Source organism: Sciurus vulgaris (genome assembly GCF_902686455.1).
Source record: "Sciurus vulgaris genome assembly, chromosome: 12".
Lineage (NCBI taxonomy): Eukaryota > Metazoa > Chordata > Mammalia > Rodentia > Sciuridae > Sciurus > Sciurus vulgaris.
This window is the reverse complement of record NC_136473.1, coordinates 45,562,857-45,586,280: the sequence shown is the minus strand read 5'-3', so window position 1 is coordinate 45,586,280 and position 23,424 is coordinate 45,562,857. Positions and strand designations below refer to the sequence as shown.

The 23,424-nt window shown below is 37.1% G+C and overlaps 1 protein-coding gene across 5 annotated transcripts in view; it reads right to left on the bottom strand.

Annotated features, from left to right (window-relative positions):
* ODAD2 (outer dynein arm docking complex subunit 2) overlaps nucleotides 1-23,424 on the bottom strand; it is a 176,317-nt gene that overhangs the window by 112,995 nt on the left and 39,898 nt on the right. For all 5 annotated transcript variants that reach the window (XR_013758247.1, XM_079106903.1, XM_079106904.1 and 2 more), the window contains 5 exons: nucleotides 8,448-8,594; nucleotides 7,859-8,068; nucleotides 3,673-3,915; nucleotides 3,260-3,370; nucleotides 98-252 (listed from right to left, as the gene is read on the bottom strand). Coding sequence is in view for 4 of the 5 variants with exons in the window: in XM_079106903.1 (XP_078963029.1) it covers nucleotides 98-252; nucleotides 3,260-3,370; nucleotides 3,673-3,915; nucleotides 7,859-8,068; nucleotides 8,448-8,594 (866 nt within the window). In the remaining variant the exon portion in view is untranslated. The remainder of the gene's footprint in view (nucleotides 1-97; nucleotides 253-3,259; nucleotides 3,371-3,672; nucleotides 3,916-7,858; nucleotides 8,069-8,447; nucleotides 8,595-23,424) is intronic.

Here is a 23,424-nt window from a genome sequence, read left to right as displayed (position 1 = left end):
CATTAGATTCATCCCTTTATGAAAACAGCATTGAAATTCCAAAAATGTATTTCCTTAGCCAAATCTTTATCACAGAATATTGAGTGCCTTCTCTTACTTAATCACATTCTCCTTGCTGATGGAGCATTTCCATATCGCCCCCGTGACAGCAGCCAACAGTTCTTTATTCTTAGTGTTATTGAGTAGACTGGCCAGGGGTTTAAGTCCTCCATGGAGCCTCACCAGGTCACGGGTTTCCTCATCTTCAGCACACTATACAAAAAGTCAAATTAGAAGGTGTCAGTGATAACACATCTCCAGCATTCAACGATTGCTGGCAAGTTGCCATTCTACAGCTGTCTTGAACTTATGATGGTTCCACTTATGATTTTTCAACTTCAGAGTGGCATGAAAGTGGCATGTACCCGGGAGAAACCACACTTCAAATTTTGAATTTTTATCTTTCCTGGATTACTTATCTTCAGTACAATACTCTTATGATGCTGGGCAGCAGTAGTGAGCTGCATCTTTCAATCATCCACACAATTAAAATGGTGAACAACCAATATGCTACAGTAGTTGCATAACTACTGCATACAGTAGTTACTGTGTTGGTAAACTGTAATAATGTTCAGTAGGTTAGGAGTTTTCAATGAACGTCAATATTTTCAATGTATCACAGGGTTATGGGGATATAATTCCATCATAAGTCAAGGAGCATAGAAACTATGAAACTTCTTTTCACAAAGTATCATTTTCTGAAGATATATCCAAGCAAAATATAATTCTTCCTCATACCAACAGTTATCTGATGATATGTCTCCCTTTTCATGGTTCTGGGAATGCACAGCTGTTGGGGGCTGTGCCATGTTGGTGGCACCGGGATGGCGCCTGATCACATCCGCAGCGAGGAGGTTAATAGACATAAGCACACTCAGGTGATTTTCTCGTCCACGCACACAATGTATGCGCATGTGTTCTCCAGCACTAATTGCCTGCTCCGAGCATCTCGCCTAATCTTTGCGTAAGAGGCGTGGCCCTGCTCTCCGCGTCCTGGAGGTGATATAAGCATAGGCCGAGCGAGACAGAGACACAGCAGCCATTAGAAGCAGCCAGAGGGAAAAACACACTACAGCAGCCATTAGCAGAAGGAAAGCAGTAGCAGAAGACACGCAGCAGGGCAGTAGCCAGAGAAGACACACCACAGCAGCCATTAGCAAAAAAGCCAGAAGAAAGAACACAGCAGCGAGTAGGGGCAGTGGCGGAAGGCAGATCACGGAATGGAGAAAAGCCTGTCTTTCTTTCAAAGTTTCTCTTTTAAGCAAAGTTTCTTTCTCTCTGATAAGCGGGGTCTCTCTCTCTCTCCTCTCAAAACAAGTAAACCTCATTTCCTCTATCCTCTATAAATGAACAAGCAAGAAACAAAGTCTCTCTCTCTCTCCTCTCAAAGCAAGTAAACCTCATTTCCTCTATCCTCTATGAACAAGCAAGAAAGCAGTGCACTAAAGAGAAAGATAGAAGTGCCTCAGTTTCCACTCCACCACCCATAAGACCTGTGCAAGTTATTGCTGCAGGCGGTGACAAATATCCATGGATTTTGGAACCGCAAAGAGCCAGTGATGCACAGCAGTTTCTACAAACTTGGCAATTCTCCCAAGCTAGTTCTGGGGTAGCCTGGGCATCTACAGAGCTAGAGGCAAAGTTCAGTAAGAAACCTACAAAACTCCCATTCTTGGAGAAGAATGTCTATAGTGAGACATCTAGAGTTTTAGGAAAATGCAGTAGAGAAGACAGACAAGTGACAGGGATTTAGTCAGACCTCAAATGACCCCTGAAACCTGAAGCCAAAGAATTTTCTTAGTAGAGTTTCTGTGCCCAGAGCAGTGAATTCTATCAGTAGTACCTGACATCTTATTCAAACATTTGCCCATGTTTGTTTCATCCTCTGAAATAAATATTGTCTGTATAAATATCCCCAACTGATTATTATTCTCAGGTTAAAGAGCCAACACATGATAAATTCAGTACAGATTTGACTATTATCCCAAGCATACAACTGTTTTCTGACACTAGGCTATGTAGAGGCATGTCATGTGCCATCTATGAGGGTCCCTAGAAGAAATCCTCATTGTAATGCACCACAGAGATAAACTTGCTATGTTTATCTTCTGAGTATGATTTCCGATTCTGGTTCAGTGGCAAATTTTAAAAATCACTTACTATTTCTAACCAACTCTTAATAGTTTCTCATATGAGTGATATGTATAAGTCAAGGCTATAAATTCTTATTATGGACTGAATTGTGTCCTCTCAAAATTCATATGTCAAAGTCCTCTTGGTACTTCAGAATGTGACTATATATGGAGTCAGGGTCTTTAAAGAGGTAATTAAAGCTAAAGGAGATCATCAAGATTGGTCTAATCCAAAATGACAGTCTCCTAGTAAGAAGAGATTGATACAGGCATACACACAAAGTGAACATCACATGAAGACATGGTAAGAAGATGACTATCTATTAGGCATCTTATTCAAGCCTGGGAAAGAGACCTCAAAAGAAACCAACCCTGCCGATACCCTGATCTCAGACTTCCAGCCTCCAGGACTATGAGAAGATAAATTTTGGTTAAGCCATCCAATCTATGGTACTTTGTTATGGCAGCCAGGAAATGAATCCAATCCCCTACTGAAACAAGTCATGGGTATCTTCCTCTAGGAAGTCTGCTCTGAATGGGTAGAAGCTGGTGTGTTCAGGAATGAGCCAGACACTCATTTGTCAAGGCCATCTTTCCCTCTTTATTATTCTGTTTTTTGGCAGACTATGAATCTTATAATTCACAAAAAGTTAATGAAGATTAAAATACAAAAACTAATAAAAAGATAAAACAGGAACACACCAATTTGTTTGACAGGAGATACATTTCTCAAGATTACTATGTTTGAATAGGCCACGCATAAAGCAATATAGGAGCACCAGGTACTTATTTAGCAATTACATGCTCAATAAATTGTTTTAGGAGACATAGATATATGTGTCTTGTAGAAGTTTAAGCAAGCAGATATATTGAAGCATGTTTTTCTCTGACATATACAACAGATACAGTATCCACCATTACAGCAGGACAATGGTTCTCAGAATTAAATGGACATGAACATCTCTGAGATGCTTTCTTAAAATGCAGATTCCTGAGTCCCCTCCCCAGAGAAAGGTTATGTGTTAGAGACACTGCTTTGAGCTACATGAGAAAGAACACCAACAGAGGTCCAAGAGTGATTCTCCTACCTGGTAAATGGCCATGGCACAGTGCTCCTGCAGTTGCTCGTTCTCACTGTTTAGGTTCTTTACCAGGTTTTCAATGATCCTTTCAGCTTTGATTGCCGCTCGATAGTTTTCCTAGGAATATGAGCTTAAATATTTATGTGTATAAAATGCATGAATATAAGTAGTTATTTACATTTATTAATAACAATGATGAGCAAACTCCCTAAGTAAATAAATACTGAAGTCTAAGTTGAACAGATCTATACAATAAGAGAATTAGTCAACATTGAAGTTTGACCTTTTTCTAACAGAAAGCTAATATTCTGAAAAACAAAACAAAAAAAACCTTAACGGCTATATAATCTTAAAAATATTATTTTTAACTAAAGAAAGTCAAGGTAAGAAAGGAAAGGAAGCAGAATTGGTTTGTGTACCTCTGATGCACATTCTTGCAATGTCCCCACTACTGGAATTAGCATGTTTTCATGAGAAGTCTTCAGTAGCCGAGCCAGCAAAGGGATGCCCCCTGCTTTACGAATGGCTTCTTTATTTGAATAACTCTTACTGCAACTCCACAGTGCCAAAGCCCCACAGCGAGCCACTTCCACATCTCTGGTTTCATACAGACTTGATTGAGCTGGTTCTGTTGCATTCTGGGCACAGTCAAGTAAAGCGACCTACAAGAAGAGATGAATGCAATGAACTTGGACATCTTTAAAATAAAACTTAATTCACCCTTCAATAGCTACCAAGGGTTGCTACCAAGCTCGCCTTTGTCATCACCTTTTAAAAATCAACATTTATACTATACAGCAACCAGTAAAAATACAGAAACAAACAAAACCCTTCAAGAAAACTTCCTTCAGATTTGGGAGCTCTTTTCTTTCCTTCCCACAAGAAAATCTCACCAAGATAGTATTTTCTTAATATGGCTCTAATATTTACATTAATAATATTTATAAAAAAATATTCTTAGTCTTTCTTGTATCTCAGAAAACTAGGCTTCCTAAAACTGTTAGAACTTTCTAATGAGAAATGAATGATCTAAACCCATTAATACCATGAGAACTTTAGGAAGCACACAGCCTTCCATATGTGTTACCAAAACCAATTGAATCAAATGGTACAGCTGCCAACATCCTCCTCTTCCTTTGCAATAATCAAAGTCACTGAAGACCTTAAGGGAAAGGCAATTTACTAAAATGTCACAGCAGTATGTCAGGTTGCCCCTTAGAGGAAGTGAAGCCAGGCCTCCCAGAGCTGTGACTGGAACCACAAGAAGCTGCTTCCCATTCTTCTGGGCTCACCATCTTTATCTGGGGACATTGGCACCATTATCTACTCCATTGTTCTTTGTCTGTTGGTGAAATTCCATGGATACTGCCCACCTAGTCATGCCGCCCCTCATCCCAGTTTAGAAAGGAGTAATCCAGGCTAAGCAGAGTCTCTCAATCCCAATTCCAAATTCCTGGGACTAGCATGAGTCAAGTAGATAGTTATGGTCTCATTATGGCTCAAGGAAAGACAGAGTCCAACATGGGAAGGAAAGGAGTATTCACACACTTTCTAACCACAGAATACAAATGGGATAGCAATGCAGGAAAGATATTCTAAGACAATGGTATAGAACACAGGGCAGACCACATAAGAGTGTCTGTCTGTTGTAGCTATTCCCTCATTATCACAATGAAGTCTAAACTCTTTAACTCATTGAATAAAGCCCTGAGTAAGCATCATGGCCTTCCACCTCTATCTTGCTAGTTGGCCCATCTCACCTTGACTCTGGTCACACTGAGTCAATGGCAGTTCCCACTCAATGCTGTTTCCCAGCTCTGGGTCTTTATCAGCATACTTTTGTCTTCCTGCAATGCCTTTCCCTGGTGGGTATGTCTGACAAAACTTACCTCCCCAAACCTCAGTAAGCAACATCTTCCCTCTTCAGTCTTTCTAGACCTTCTTCCTCCTGGTAGAATCAACTGACCATCCCCTCCTCTGTTCCTCTACCATTCCCTGTACTGGCTTCAATTAGACACCTGAAGCTCACCATAGGTCTTACACCTTAGGTCTATATCCTCCCTACCCCCACACTCCTTCCACCATTAGATCGTGACATGGATAGGGTCAAGGAGATACATTCATTTCTTTTCCCACTACCTGATTCTGTACCTACCTCCACACTGCCACTTAGGAAGTGTCCAGAATGTTTTCCACTGAAAAGGTAAGAGGAACATGGAAACGGGCCATGGTACTGACAGCACTGGTATATTCACATAATCACTTAGACCTTGTAATGTTTCCCTAGATGGATGCTTTCTGCTTTCTCAGACTTTGTGTCTTTTGCCCTGTCATCTATTGCCCAGGCTGCAGAGACTGACATCCATCTGGTACCCAAAACACATTGTGGCCAGTATCACCCTACCTGCTCTGACCCTAAACTCGGGGCCCTTGCTCTGAGGCTATAACAAGCCATTGGTACACTTCTGTTTTGAGTCATCTTCCTTACTTCCAGTTTTAGTTGGGAACTATTATCTATATGTTACCTAACCCCATTCCACATGCCTAGCAAACCAAAAGAGCAGATCCCAAATCCTAATCTTTCCCAGGTGTGCTCTCAACCCAGAAATTGCAAGTCTATCATTCTTGGTCTATCCATTATTGGTCATTCCTGTTTCTAATTTAGCTATCATTTAAAATTATATTAAAATGTGTGCTATTATCTTGATTGGATAAGTACAATTTTCAAATACCAGGCCCCCAAATGTGATGCAAAAAACTCTCAACAAACATGTTTCAGTTTTATTTTGCATTATTCATTCTTATGATTTAATGGGAGTGGTTTCAGTCAACAACCACATTAATCTACCATTTGATTTCAGTATTTAAACAGAATAATAATAATCATAGTAATAATTACATTCCTCCCAACATTTAATTATGAAACATTTCAAAGAAAAACTAGTAGAATCATACAGCAATTGCACAATAAATATCTATATTTCCACCACCTAGATTCTATAAAATCTGCTTTGTTTTATCACATATCTATTCATTCATCTATCCAAACATGTCTATCTCATTTTGAAGTAATTATATCTTATAGAACTTTGCAGATGACAATTGAACACACAGAATATCTTTTAGTAAATTTCTGAACACACTTCTCCTTATACATATTCACATTAAAATTCACATTCATCCAATGGATATTAACCCTTTATATGTGTAAGATAGGGGTTCAAATGCTGTGAGAGACACTAAGATGTGTTAAGGAATTTTAGGTGAAGAAATGTAGACAATCCAGAAAATTAAAAGCTGTGGGAGAGATCCAATATATATTGATCCTTACTATGGACGACCAAAACACATTTCTACACTGTGCTTACCTTATTTATGTATTTTTGTATTTATTTATTTATTTATTTATTTTGGTGCTGGGGATTGAACTCCAGGGTGCTCTACCACTGAGCTACTTCCTCAGGCTTTTCATTTTTCTATTTTGAAACATGTTTTCCCTAATTTGCTAAGGCTGATTCAACCTTGTGATCCTCCTTCCTCAACCTCCTAAGTCTCTAAGATCACAGTCATGCAGCACCACACCTGGCTGCATTTACTGAATTCAAATTCAGTCTCTGAATTTGAGCAGAATGCTGATATATTCTTTTCTTTTGATGATAGCTCCTGAAATGATTTTTTCTTATTATAAAAGTAAGACACACATAGAAGATGAACTGGCAAATGTCAAAAAGCATTTTTTCTATTAAAAATATCAATATTTCAGAGAAAACCCTTGTGAGCTTTGTGTATCCACTTCTAATTTTGCATGTATTTTGCCATATGCTTGTGTATAGCTCTTTAAAAATTGGGATCAGAGCTGAGTCTGGTGCACACCTGCAATCCCAACTCCTGGGGAGGCTGAGGCAGGAGGATCATATAAATTCAAGTTCAGGCTGGGCAAATAGGAAAAACTTGTATCAAAATAAAAGTATAAAAGTTTGGGAATGTAGTTCAGTGGTTGAATGGGCTCTATTCCCAGTAATTAAAATAAATTGAGATCATAAACATCAACCATTAAAAACTGTTATCTGTTATGATTTTATATAATATTAGATAATACACACTTTATTCCTCTTATTCAATAGTCTTCTCAAACACAGTACTAATGGCTGACTACAGATGTGTCTCATGGATATCCTACACATTGTTTTACTTATTGAACATTATTAACGACTGCTACTTTTAGTTCTCAGACTTCTAACTAACTTGACTGTCACTACGGAAGAGTCTTCACAGTACGCACTTCAGAGGCCAGGGCTTCCAGCCTGCTTTCCATCATACAGGTCTCGCCCTCTCTTACCATCTCTGTTCATATGCACAAATGGATCCCCACTGAGCTGACAATCACATCTCCTTTGAATTTTTCTGTTTCTTTGAAAAAATGAGAGTGAACACACTTGCTAATGTAAACATATAAAAGTAATTCTAAAGGACATATGACACAAAAAGAAGACTCCCGCAGCATGCCTTTACAGCTACTCAATGTCTGGAGTGGCCAGGAAGGCCAGGAGGCAGTGACCGTGTGGGTGGCAGCTCTGTGCCCCTAAGAACATCAGTGGTACTCACCAGTTTGGTGATGCCCCCATGCTGTCTTACAGCCCGCCGGGCTCTCTTAAACTTGGCAACATTTGCAATGGTCTCAGCTGCCAAACACTTCAGACTCTTATATGGAGAATCAAGTATATTAACCATAATTGGTAAGCCACCAAGGTCAACAATATTACGTCTGATTTGAGGATTATGACTGATTTCCTTCAGGATTTTTAATGAACCAATCTACATAGGAAAAAAGTGATAGATGAATGAGTGTTTAATACATAACCAGAGCTATATTTTCAAAAATTTCAAGTCTACCTAAAATCCTTCCCCAATTAAGTTTTTTAAGAAATAGTTTCCATTCCCAGGGGTTACACAATCCTCCTATTTCCCTTCATTTATGTAAACAAACATTCATCATTCCAGATAAAGAGCAAGAGAAAGAAGAGAAGCAGGGAGGAGAGAGCATCCTTAACAGAAAAAGCAGGTTGACGGTCAGCAAAAATAGCAGATAAAGACAAGAAATGTTCAGCAAGGTCCAGCAGCCTCCTACAGTTTCAAAGACAGCCATGAGAAGGTGGGTCCAAGACTTCTCAACCATTGTGAAAAAGCCACTCACCTTACATTTGACTTCATCCGTATCCAGTAAATTTATTAAAACTTCAAGGCCTCCAACATCTCTGATCGCCAGCTGACAGGTCTCTTGAGCTAAATTGAAATCCTTCATTGAACACAAAGCAATCACTGTCGCAGTCTGATTTCCTCCCTAGGAAGATGCAATGCCATAGAAAGGTTAAATAGAACCATGTTCCCATAGAAATATACCAAATGGTTACAAATCCATGAACTAGGAAATATGTCTCCCCATACATAGCACATTAATCCTTTTTTAAGTTCTCTGAGTGGGACTATAATTTGTTTAATGAATCCTGACAAGCTGAAGCATGGAAAAGCTGTACAGAGCATCATAAAATGTTATTCCAATTAAGAGTCAACATTTAAAGGTGGTCTGTCTCCTTTAAACAGCTACAACATTAGGTAATATTAATATGTTAAAGAGAGTCAAGGGGCACGTCTTAAGAGAGTGACTGAGGAATGGAAGTTGTATGCAGAGTTAAGAGAGGGAACCCCAGTTCCTGAACAGTGCATTGTGCAAAGCAACACAAGTCTGAAAATCATTCCTACAATCTATGGTGCTCTCAAATATATATATGTATATATATATATATATACATATATATATTTGCACTGAACTCATCGCCATGTGTGAAGAGCAGTGGTGAGCTGTTCTGTTAATCAAAACTAATCTGAGAGATTAAAACTGTTTAATGATTGTCAACCAGACCTGCCAGGAAATTAAAATTAGAATTCGCTACAGGAATTCTCAAGGAAGGTCCACTGGTCATTACTGCTTTGAAAAATCCAAAGAACATGGCCTAGTGCATGTTACTCCTACTGCCACTGAGACTGACTGGTCAATAAGAGTTCCAGCACAAGCACCAAAATGATTTATAAGACACAAAAGCTGCATTTCTGTTGCTAAGAAACTATTTTGTAAAAGGTGCTCATAAAAGATAGTTTTTGATTCTTGTTTCGAAATAGTAACAATGGTCCCAAATCTCTTTTTTTTTTTTTTTAAGGAAAAATACCTTTGAATTGTCTGTTCTGTTAATTATTTAATGTTGCCATTACCTAATATACATATATCTCCATGATTTGGATGCTTCTTCCTAAACTCATGTTGAAATTTAATTGCCATTGTCATGGTATTAAGAAGTGATTAGGTCATGAGGGTTCTCTGCCCTCTCAAAAGGATTAATGCCACTATCCTAGAGTGCACCAAGTATTACAGGAGTAGTATTGTTAAAAAAGATCTCTTCCTCTCTCTCATACATGACCTCTCCCCATGTGATGCACTCTGCCATGCAAGGTTCAAGTAATAAGAAGGCCCTCACTAGATACCAGCCCTGGATACTGGACTTCCCACAATCCTTAGGACTGTGATAGATACATATCTTTTCTTTATAAGTTACCCCCCATCTTCATATTCTCTTAAAGCTTCAGAAAATGGGCTGACATGTAGAAAATACATAAGCATCATATATGTATATATTAAAATATGTAGTTTTTTGTATTACATAAATTTTTAGTTCTTCATATCTTAAAATACATCATATAAATATAAAATTTTAAAAATTAAAATATATAAGATTATATATATATATATATATATGGCTTAGCACAGAAAATGAAAATTACATAGACTGTCAAACCCCTTCTTTCTTTGAGTCACACATGCAGACATATGAAAATCTTGCAAATTCAATACAATGTATTACTGCTAAAATAAGAAACTGAAATGGGGTTATTACAGGGCATATATCAAAAAGTGAAGAGAGACCCGGGTGTGATGGTGTGGGCCTGTAATCCCAGCAACTTGAGAGGCTGAGGGGGAAGGATCTAAGTTCAACGCCAGCCTTGGGAACTGAGCAAGACTATGTCTCAAAACACACAAAACAATACGAAACAAAACAAAGAAAGAAAAGAAAAAAGGCTGAGAATGCAGCTCAGTGGTAGAGTGCCCCTGGGCTCAAACCTCAGTACCAAAAAAAAAAAAAAAAAAATAGAAGAAGGAAAGGGTTTGAACTTCAGTCTTCCCTCTGACTCCTTTTGAGAAAATTCCTTCCGCTTCTCTCGAAATGTTTTGAACACGTGTCCGGAGGCGATGTCACTGACAATGTCTACTTTTCATACTATTTCTCCCTGTGGGTAAACCAGGCTGTCCTTATATTAAGATTAAGCTTAGAATAACAAGAACCTTAATTTTATTATTTGCATTTAAAATAAGTTACATTTTATAGATTTTTACCATCTTTTCTTCTTATTATTAAGAAAAGTGTCACCACCACCACCATTTTCCCATAGTTGGTTTTAAAATAATAAATCCTCTACTAGTCAGGTTACTAACTCCCTTATTTGGGGGCACAAGATGAACACACAGAGTGCTTTCCTTTTCTTTTATAGAAAAACAGAAGCATATATTTTGTAAACCTTAAAGAACAATGTACATGCTAACCATAATTAATTAAATAAAATGAAGTGACATACAAAAAGGAAAAGCAAATAAAGTAAGGAAAAAATGATTCTTTCAACAAGGCTCTTTCTCTGAATTTAAATGGTTAAAAGGAGGCAGAAAATTCCCTGGGGGTTTCAGAAGGACTACAGGAAGAACCAAGTCATGTCAAAATAAATAAATAAATAAATAAATAAATAAATAAATAAATAAATAAAATGAGCCAAATGACTGGGAATACAAATCATATCTCAATAATAACCCTGAATACTAATGGCCTGAACTCATCAATCAAAAGACATAGACTGGCAGATTGGATCAAAAAGAAAGATCCAACAATATGTTGCCTGCAAGAGACTCACCTCATAGAAAGAGATACCCATAGACTAAAGGTGAAAGGATGGGGAAAAACATACCATGCACATGGACTCAGCAAAAAAGCTGGGGTATCCATCCTCATTTCAGATAATGTGGACTTCAAGTCAAAGTTAGTCAGAAGGGACAAAGAAGGACATTACATATTGCTTAAGGGAACCATAAATCAGCAAGACATAACAATCACAAACATCTATGCCCCAAACAGAGGCTCATCCATGTATGTCAAACAAATCCTTCTCAATTTCAGAAACCAAATAGACCATAGCACAATAATACTAGGTGATTTTAACACACCTCTCTCACCACTGGACAGATCTTCCAGACAAAAATTGAACAAAGAAACCATAGACCTCAATAACACAATCAATAATTTAGACTTAACAGACATTTATAGAATATACCATCCAACCAAGAGCGAATACACTTCTCAGCAGCACATGGATCCTTCTCTAAAATAGACCATATATTATGCCACAAAGGTAATGTTAGCAAATACAAGAAGATAGAGACACTACCTTGTATTCTATCAGATCATAATGGATTGAAATTAGAAATAAATGAAAGAGTAAAAAACAGAAGCTACTTCAACTCCTGGAGATTAAACAATATGCTATTACATGATGAATGGATAACAGAAGATATTAGGAAGGAAATTAAAAAATTCTTAGAGGTAAATGAGAACAAAGAAACATCATATCAAAATCTTTGGGACACTATAAAAGCAGTACTTAGAGGAAAATTTATTTCATGGAGTGCATTCAATAAAAGAAGTAAAACTCAACAAATAAACGACCTAACACTACAGCTCAAAGCCCTAGAAAAAGAAGAACAGACCAACACCAAAAGTAGTAGAAGACAGGAAATAGTTAAACTCAGAGCTGAAATCAATGAAATTGAAACAAAAGAAACAATACAAAAAATTGACAAAATAAATAGTTAGTTCTTTGAAAAAATAAACAAAATTGATAAACCCTTAGCCACTCTAACAAAGAGAAGACGAGAGAAAACCCAAATCACTAAAATTCGGAATGAACAAGGAAATATCACAACAGACACGATTGAAATACAAAACATAATTAGAAGCTATTTTGAAAATCTATACTCCAACAAAATAGAAAATTTCGAAGACATCAACAGGTTTCTAGAGACATATGAATTGCCTAAACTGAACTGAACGAGGAGGACATACACAATTTAAATAGACCAATTTCAAGTAATGAAGTAGAAGAGGTCATCAAAAGCCTACCAACAAAGAAAAGTCCAGGACCAGATAGGTTCTCAGCCGAGTTCTACAAAACCTTTAAAGAAGAGCTCATTCCAATACTTCTCAAAGTATTCCATGAAATAGAAGAGGAGGGAACCCTCCCAAACTCATGCTATGAAGCCAATATTACCCTGATACCCAAACCAGACAGAGACACATCGAGGAAAGAAAATTTCAGACCAATATCATTAATGAACATTGACGCAAAAATTCTCAACAAAATTTTAGCAAATCGCATACAAAAATATATTAAAAAGATAGTGCACCACGATCAAGTGGGTTTCGTCCCAGGGATGCAAGGTTGGTTCAACCGGAAATCAATAAATGTAATTCACCATATCAATAGACTTAAAGTCAAGAATCACATGATTATTTCAATAGATGCAGAAAAAGCATTTGATAAAATACAGCACCCCTTCATGCTCAAAACACTAGAAAAAATAGGGATAGTGGGAACATTCCTTAACATTATAAAGGCCATCTATGCTAAGCCCATGGACTCCTTTATTAAGTGTTTGAAAGTCCAAACTCAGAGCTTCAGAGAGGGAGATCCCTGGGCAGAGGGTTGTGGACATAAGTATGACTAGGGAGCAAAAAGACTTGGGGTAGCTTGTCATGCTTCAGTCAAACCCAGAGTCTCCTCCCACTTCAGGACTATTTCAAAGAAGAGTCCATCGTCTGGATATTCTCAGTTGTGCATGATCATGGATTCTCTTGACTGCTATTCTTGCTTTATAATGTTTACTTTGGTAGCAATTTTCTACTTACGCACTCAGCAAAATCTTTGTTTCTTATTTCAAATTGTCTTAATTTTTGTTTTCTAGACTTCTACTTTTGAACTTTATTTCATTTTTTACCCTATAACCAATCACATATTGCATACTTTTTTTTTAAAGTCACTTTATTGCAGCAGATGTCCAAAAGGTAAGAGTTTATATTTTTCTGAAATATCCACCTCAGGAAAATTTTGAGTTCCATAAACTATTTACATTTGTCATTAAGAAGTGAGATCCTTATAGAAAAATAATTTTTTGTAAATCAGCTTTTTCTGAAAATCTGGAAACATATTCATAAGCTTGAGGGATTTTTTTAGAACAGTTTTATATTAGGAAAAGTTAGTTTTTCCACATTTCAGGATTTAGTTCTACTCTTGTCACTGACCACACTCCCTAAAGGATTATAAATCTTTCAAAATGAATACCAGAAGACGGGAGCCAAAATATTCAACATACAGAGCCACAAATGTTGGCCAATTGCTATTCTTTAAATACCAGTTATGTCAGGATTTTCAAATGTTCATTCTACTTTGTCCAGATGCCGTAAACATCTAACTGAGGAGAAATAGTGCAAATATGCTCCCTTTTCAATTAAATCTCCCCTGAGAATATAATTAGTTGCCAATACTTATTTTCACATTTTATCACGCATTGCATTGGTGAAGTTTTAAGAGCTGGAGAAAACATAGTAAAATATTATTTTACTAGCTTCTGAAGGGTTTTGAAAAATGCTTCCAATAAACTTTTCCATTTCTGAAATTAATGCAATTCTTTTGCTAGTTGTCTTCCGGCTCCTGCTTCTCCTCTGACATCTCCAGCTCCCATCTTCTGCAGTTCACTCACATTCCTCTCTTAGGACCAGGAGGCTTTTGTTCATTGTCAAAACCAGGTTTCAAACATGCAGAGATTGACTGTTGCCTTCTCTCACAATCTTTTTTGAAAGACAAGATAAGCTTAAGACATTTTTCTAAACAACATTTTTTTGATTATTGTCAATAAGGAAGAAATAAGGTTTACCAAGCTTATTTTGAGATAAATAATGTTGGAAGCCACCTCAAGTCACTTGTATTCTTTCATTCAACAAATGTGTCACATGGTAATTCTTTGCCAAGCCTGATGGTAGGCATGCCAGACATAAAAATAAACAAAATGGACATGGTTCTTGTCTTCATAGAGTTTACAGTTTAGTGGAGAAGAAAGAGTCTAACTTTTTAAAGCCCACTTTAATAAATGAAAACTTTCAAGTCTGAAAAAGTGCTACAAGGGAGAGGGGTGTGGGGGCTAAGGAAGTGCCATACTTTAACCCAACCTAAGGCATCATGGGAAAAGAATGTCTTAGCTGAGGTTTGGACATCAAAGGTAGGGGTATTCCCCTGCAGGGAGAGGAGGGGACATCTGAGCAGATGATATACACAAAAGTCCTGCAGTGATATGAAGCACAGTGTAGCTAAGACTCAAGAAAGTCAATGTGGCCAAGGCCCGAGTGGGAGAGTGGTATGAAATTTTTAAAAACTGAGGTGGGCATCAGCAGCTGCTTGGGCTGGATGGAGAATTTCAATCTTTAACTCAAAATTGGCTGGCATGGGCCAAGGACATTTTTTAAAAGATCAGTCCAGTTACAGAGGGTCCTGGCTGGAAGATGTTATTAAGTGTGGACGTGTGGAGACCATTCAGGTTACTGCAGAAATTCAGAGAAAAGAGGATAACTTGGCGTAGGAGGTTGAAGTGACTCATCAAGCACCATAAAGGGACTTTTGAAATGAAGGTTTTTATTTTTATTTTCCTTCTTTTTTTCTTTGCTTAGGAAAGGACACTGTAAGCTAGTCACAGAAATTCTCATGGGCAACACACCTACACATTGTCATTTGAACTTACTGTCAGCACAGGGAGACAAGAGGGCAAGCAGAGGCATGACTGGAACCAGAATACGCTTTCATCCCATCCCCCACCATCTATAATCAAGAAGCAGAGGGTGAGACCTGGCAAAGCCACACAGCCATCCTACAGCCAGCCAGCCAGCTGGCTTTGAACGTTCTCAGCATTTTTTCCTCCAAACATGCCACTCAGAGCAAGAAAAGTGAACCCCTGCCAATGACTGTTCATTAATGATGACAGAGGGCCCCATGCCCAGCACTGAGGTTGGCTAAGAGAGACCATTCTTCTCCCAGGATGAGAAATGGTAAAAGGTACTCAAATGAGTGGCATATAACCATGTGAGTCAAAGTAGTAAAATATATTGCTTTGCCTTCTGTTTATTTGCAACCTATTTTATACTGATGACTCAACACTCATAAACCTAAGACTCAACAGAATCCTAAGGAAAAAGACAAAATACTGCTTCCAGAAAAAAAAAGTGTGTGTGTGTGTGTGTGTGTGTGTGTGTGTGTGTATGTGTATGTGCATGTCCATAAAGAAATAGACTCAAGTTATCATCTTTCTTACAAGCTTGCTAAAAATTTTTTATCAGAAATGGGAAAGGTACAATGCAAGGATTCCATACACATGATTTTTCAATAACCATGGAACATGAACAGAAACTGAAAATTTACTGGAACATCCTAGTGACTGCAATGAGGAAAATTTGTAGCAAATCTAACTGTCTTCCTAAAAATTATTCAGAACGAGCTGAATAATTATGATAATTAATAAAAAATGATTTAGTGAAATGGCCAGATACAAGGTTCACATTTTAAAATGAGTAACTATCCATACCCTAAGAAAAATAAACTAAAATGAATAACTGATTAAAAGTTCCCATGCCAGTATTAGGAAAATAACAGTAACAGAATTATCTATGACTAAATCTTACAAGAAAAGCTTCAGATGTGTATGAGGAAAGGCTATGACACTTTAGCAAAAGTACAAGACAAGCTAAATCAATGGTCACACCATTTTCCTAAATAGGATAATTATGCTATCAAAATTGCAATTTATCCAAAAATAATTTATAAATTCATGTGAACCATCCAAAATCCCAACAGGATTTTTTTCAGTTTTGTTTTTCACTTGATTTTCAACGCATTCTAAAAATTATATAGAATTAAAAATACCGAAACTTAGTTTAAAATCTTTAAGACAATAATATGGTCTAACAAATAGTCAAATACAAATAGCATGAAACTAGCATGGGAACATCCATGTAAATGGAAGCAACAGAGAAAGACCCAGAAACAAATTCTCGGGAGTGAGGCTTGATAATGACAGCATCTGAGAACTCTGGAGGGAAGATTGGATGAACCAATAATTTGTGTTGATACAATTCACTGACCTTTGGGGGAAAAAAGTTAGACACCTAGCATACACTATACATAAAGTGAATTCCAAATGAATCAAGGGATCTGAATATTTTTTATGAAAATTGTATAACTACCAGAAGGAAATGGAAAAATAGTTTTGTCTCTTGGTGTGGCTTCAGAAAAGCTTTCCTAACTCTGAAGATGCAAAATCCATAAGCCATGAAGAAAACAGTTGAAGTTTATTAATATACAAAACTATAGATAAACGGGTATGTCACAAACTGAGAGAAAATATCTGAAATTAATAAAACAGAGCCAAAGGACTAATCTGCATTGCTAAGAATAAACAGTAACAAAGAAAAATAGACAAAGGATACAACATGATGGTTATTTGACGTATGAAAAAAATTAATAAACCTCACTGGTAATCAGAAATATGCAAATTCAAGACACATTTTCTCCCTATTAGAATTGGACAAAATAAAATATCAAAAAGACTGAAAACTAGTAAGAATTTGTAGCAAAAGATTTTAATCCTAGATGTATAATTTTAATAAAACCTTGGAAAGATTTTAAAGACTATCAATATCTACACTCCAACCCAGACCAATTCAATCAAAATTTCTGTTAATGGTATCTGGGAATCAGGATCTTTGTTTTTATTTTTAAGAGCCCTAGCCAATTTCACTCTGTGTCCAAAGCTGAAACCCATTGGTATATTACTGACTGTAAAGAGCTAACAAAGTTTCTTTTATGTAAACCAAACTTGTTTAGTACTCTTCATTATTACTCTTTTAATGAAAAACAAATTTATAACAAGACTTTTCAAACTTAGCGTCCACACTTTTTCTTTTTTAAAAACAGCTTTATTGAAGTATAATTGATATACAAAAAAACTGTGCATGTTTAATACAATTTGATGAGTTTTGGACATAGGCAAACACCCATGAACTACCTCCACAATCAAGGTAATAAACATCTGTCACCTACAAAATTTTCTTGTACACTTTCCTTTTTGGTGGTAAGAACATTTAACATGAGATCAACCCTCTTAAATTTCTTTAAGTGCACAATATATATTATTAATTATATCACCATGTTGTATAGCAGATCTCTACAACTGGTTCATCTTGCATAAATGAAAGGTCATACCCTTTGAATAAGTTCTCTTCGGAGTTATCAAAAATTTAAATTTACATTCTCTTTGACCCAGGCAACTCTATTTTAGAGAATTCATTTGTTATGGTTTAAATATTAGGCGTCCCCCAAAAGCTCATGTGTGAGACAAAAAAGTTTAGAAGTGAAATGATTAGGTTATGAGAACCTTAACATAATGAGCACTAACCCTCTGATAGGAATTAAATGGGTGGTAATTGTAGGCAGGTGGGTGTGACTGGAGGAGGTGGGTCATTGGGGATGTGCCATTGGGATTTATAAATTGTGGTAAGGGGAGTTGGCTTACTCTATGCTTCCTGGTACCAAATCATGAGCTGTTTTCCTCTGCCATACCTTTTCACCATGATGTTCTGCCTCAACTCAGGCCTAGAGAAATGAAGAAGTCAACTGTCTTTGGACTGAGACCACTGAAACCATGAGCCCCAAAATAAACTTCTCCTCCTGTAATCATTCTTGTCAGGTCTTTTGGTCACAGCAGTGAAAAAGCTGACTAAATCACCATCCTACAGAAACAGTGTACATATCCAAAACATACATAAAAATATTTGCTGTGGTTTGGGTTATAGTAGCAAAAATTGATTTGAGACAACTTTAAAAAGTCATCAATAAAGTAATTATTAAATAAAGTAATGATATGTCCTGCTAATTAAATACTATGTAGTAATTAAAAGGACTGAGGAAGATATGAAAGATTACTAACTCATAATATTAAATATAAAAAGCATAATGTAGAAGTAGAAATGGTATGATTCATTTAAGTGTAGAAATTATATATGTCCATGTATATAAACAGAAATATCTGGAAAGGAGCTTTCATGCTTATTATTTTTGTATGGCTTGAGTTTTTATAATAAGTACATACTAGTACATACTAATGTGGTATTTATATTATATTTTAAGAGCTTAATCCAGAAGGTAGTAAATGAGGGGACTATTAGACCACATGTGCTTCTGCTATATCCTGCATGTCACAGAAACGTCAGCAGGCCACAGCCAGACAGCCACACCCATTCAGAGAACAAAGCTGAGACAGAAGCCATAGCATCTGCCAGCAGGAATCCCAAAGGCCAGTGGATCAGAAAGGGCCATGGTGGGCTGGGGATATAGCTCAGTTGGTAGAGTGCTTGCCTCCTGTGCACAAGGCCCTGGGTTCAATCCCCACCACCACAAAAAAAAAAGGGGGGGGGGAGGCAGGCCATGGAGTTTCATGTTTTTCCTACAAATATGCCATCTCTAATAATGATTATAATAGATCCATATTCAGATATAAAATTCAAGATAAATTATACTAACTCCAGTGCCTCTTAACTCCTTAACTCAGACATTTAGAAGTTCTTCAGCATGAAAACTTCCATAAAAGACATGAATATATATTTTTAAAACAAAAAGCAAAGCAATCCTGCACATTATGTAAACTAGGAACTAGCCAGTGCTACTTTCCTCCAATTTATTTAATTTTTTTAAAATAATTTTTTGGGGGAAAGCACACTGAGGAAAGAAAAATAAACGTCTTGCTGCGAATACATGGGGCAACAGATTCCCCTAAAAGAGCTGTTGTTTTTTTCAGATCATTACATAAAACTACATCAAAGTAATTTCTAATCAAAAATATTATGAATAAGTAGATGGGCATATGTATCATATAATTATGCCTTAGCTGGGTTAGTTCATGGTATGGGGCTCATGAATAAATACATGAAGAATGAGTGAATTAGCAAATGAGTTAAAGCTCCAGGGACCTCACTTGAGAGGTCTTTTTCCTTTGTTTCATTTTTTGTTTAAATGTTGGGGATTGAACCCAGGGCCTTGGGCATGCAAAGAGCCAGAACTCAACCACTGTGCTACTGAGCTACATGCCCAGTTCCAAGATTTTTGATATTGTCATTTCCAGCAGTTAAATTGATGTGCTCATATAATGCTAATTACTGGTAGTATAAACTGTTATGAATTAGTAGCACTAAATTACCAAACTTGTCTAATTACTCGGCTTTTTCTTCGCATTTATTTGTGATAGCCAAGAAGCAAGGGGAGATTAAAACTCAAAAACTAAAGAGGTTACTACTTGTTCGTAGAGTACAGGTCCCCACTAAGATGCAGAGATTCTCCATCATTTCTGCCACCTTCTTTGTAATAAAAATAACAGGATGAAATGCTTCTTTGTGGGCAATTGTAAACATACAAATAACACAGATTTTTCAAGTTAGCCAAATACTTAAAATGCATTCAGTTCTCACACTACCATATTTATGAAAATATAAATGCAGAGTCTACCAAAACAGAAATTTTGTTAGATGATGAAACTGAAATATGATTTCTAACAGGTAATTTTTTTAAAAGGTATAAAAGTCTTTCTACTCACATTGTCACTGAGACTTTTTTTTTAAAGTCAATCCGTATCAATGTAGCAACATGTGTATGAACTTAAAGGTTCTCTGAAAAATCATGCCAGTTTTCCTTTCTAACTACTGGAGTTGATTTGGGTGCATAAACAATGACTGCTGGTTTCCATTTTTGAAAGACCCTTTATAGCACGAATAATTCTATCACAATTCTTCTCCATCTCTTTAAGTAAAAACCTAGCAAAAGAGCACACTCTGGTATTGCCTTCCAAAAACGAATACTGAGTCCCTTTATAAAGAGGGCTCCCCATTTAGTCTCTTACTTGAATGAAGAAATTCAAACGAAAGAAGATGGTAAAGTCCAATAGCAAGGTCTACAGGCCTCCTGGGGCCTAAATTTCTTGACAGTGGGTCAGAATAACCAGGCAACGGGCAATAAAGATAGAAGCCTGGACACAGTCCCAGCCCGCAGCCGCCTTCTGTGTGGCCTGCAGCAAAGTAAGCTTCAGCTTTTCCACCAATGAAACAAGGATCAAACCTCCTGCCACTCCATACCCAAAACCCAAGTAATGGGAATGGAATTTAATTAACTGTAATTGATTGCAAAGTACATCAAATTCCTGTGATGAAAAATCATTTAACTCCCAATTACCACTTAGAAGAACTCTATAACCAATTAAGGGTGTGTGTGCCCATGTGCCCGTCTGTGTGTGTTCATGTAAGATCATTAAGGAGCTGAGCCCCACAAAAGCTATCTTTAACAAATGTTTACAAGTCTGAAAAATGTGGCTGCCAAGAATTCCCTCTGGAGAGAAAAATCTAAAACATCCAGGGAGGGATCCCTAGGCACCGTTTTTGAAGCTTAGAGTCTAGTGGGATTTCTGATGTGGATGTCTTTTGGATGTCACTCTGAAGTAGAGCGCTAGACCCTACTACTGAGAAACTGCCAGCCATCTTCCTTTCTCGTGGCCTGCAATTCTGAACTTTTGGAAATAGAACAGAACAGAAGAATGGCTAGCAAGTTCCCTGGCTTACTTAACAGGCGAAATGGAGAGTGGTGTTTTATTACTGTAATCATACAAATTAAACAAATTAGGCTCCCCCTCACCAACCCATCACGGGTGGATGGAGAGGATAAATGTGTGGTGGTGACCATCCTTTCGTTCTATTGGTGCAAACTATTGTCACTGGCCTCCTGTCCCTTTCCACTCAGATTCATTTTGCACACCACCTGCTGCTGGACACATCGTTCTAAATCAATTCTTTCATCATTCTATTCCCACTCTGCCAGCTGGACTCTGGTCAAGATTCCAGGTGCAGAAACAGGCATCTTGCAGGGAGAAGGGACACATGAAGAAATGGCCCTGGGATTTAACTCTGAATTTCTCCATTATTACAGCAGGTATGCAGGGATGAGAGCAGCTGCATGAAGCCCCACAGAGTAGGGGTGAACAACTCCAACTTTGCTTGGTAACATTACTCTAGATGAGCCTAAAGCTGAAGCCAGGATGGTACAGATGTGTTATTCCCAAATGACAGTCAGAAGAAACGCCAACAGGGAAAACAAAGCAAGGTTCTAGAATCAGTCTCTGAGATCCCTCCACACTACCCTAAAGAGCTGACCAACCATGTTCCTGACATCACTCTTATCTCAAAATTTCTCTTCCATTTTTGGATCCTATAGCATTAAATTCCATACCCAACCCACCTTCAGTCCACATCATGGAAATGGAGTCTCACAGACTTTCACTCTTCAGTCCAGTAATTCATCATCCGTTTAAGGGCACTTTCACTAATGTGCTTGAAATGCAGATCTACTTATAATTGGCAGTCTTTCTACATTTTACTTCACTTTACCCAAGCCTACCTACTTGTATCAATTTATAATACGTTTAACTAACAAATCCACATTTTCAAACAAATCTTACAATTCTCCTCCTTTTCCACAAAGGGGAACTTCCACATGCCTTATTTAGAAATGAGTGAAACATCATTGTATTTTTAGAGATTCATAAAATCAGCATGGAGCATGGACATTAACAAACCATCTCCTCCAATCACTGGAAGTAATCAAAAGCAAAACTTCTTCCTTGAAAGATTTTTAAAGCAGTCCTGGCCAGGGGTGAAAATAATATCTATATAAAGCTAATAAATGCACAATAAAATACTATATCTCCAAGGAGAAAGGGAGCTGGAGCAGGAAGAGAAAAGGATGCATGACAAGTGGTGAAGGACGCCAATAGCAGAAGGAACAGCTCTGGCTTGGTGGCTGGAAGAACTGCTCTCAAGAAACTGAGAGTGAGATCAGCAAAGCCTCACCTCTAAGGAACCCGGTCCTCCCCTGCACCATTTGGTTACAGTGTAAAAGGACAAACTCTTGCTTGTTAGCAAGAATCCCTGAAAGATACAAAAATAAATTTAACAGTTCTCCCTACTCAAGGAGCAATTGATAAGACAGACAACCTGAACTGAACTATCATGATAGCAGAAGAGCTGAAAAGGGGGTGTCATGCTTCATTCAGAATTAGGGCGCAGAGTTATCAGTTATGGGAAATAAAAGAAGTTGGAAGGTCAGTAAGCAAAACTGCAATGTATTCATTAATTAAAAAATTAAATTGTGTTCCAAAAGCCCAGACAAAAAGAATATATACATACATGAAACTTTTGCTAGTTGAAGTGAACATATGTCAAAGCCAAATAATTAAATATGAACTCCCTTTACTTATGTGCCAAGATCTGAGCTCATAGTGCTGGATAAATAATAAGCTGAAGTTCATTGACCTGTTTGGGTATTAATGAGCTCATCAAATTTTTTCAACAATCACAGACATTGCTCTACTTGGAAAATGGTAAGTAGAAAGTCAGGTCAACATTAACATTTCTCTGCCAGTTTAAGTCTACATTGAAGCCATAATTTTATAAATTAAAATGTCATGTGTACTTAGAGATTATCTAGAGACATTCAATTTTGCATTTCAGAGACTTTTAATATCCTTTTGTGTCTCCATATAAAACATTTACCTGTGTCAAAAACCTTGAAATCATTTGTAGATATACTTTTTCTTTTATTGGCTATGTTAAGAATATTTACCTGTGGGAACTATAAGAATTCCAAGCAATTTACTGTCTGGCCAAAAGTATCACATTTGCACATGATTTATTGATGAATAACTTGTGCAAACTTAAGTAGCACTTCATCAATAAATGTTTTCCTTAGCTGTTCTGGGACAGAAATAGTGCATCCCTTTTTGGCCCAGTACCATATGGACTTATCCTAAATAGTTGAATAGCTCAAGATATTTACTCAATAATTAGACTATTAGGAGAAACTCTCTTTACCACAGTCACTGGGTA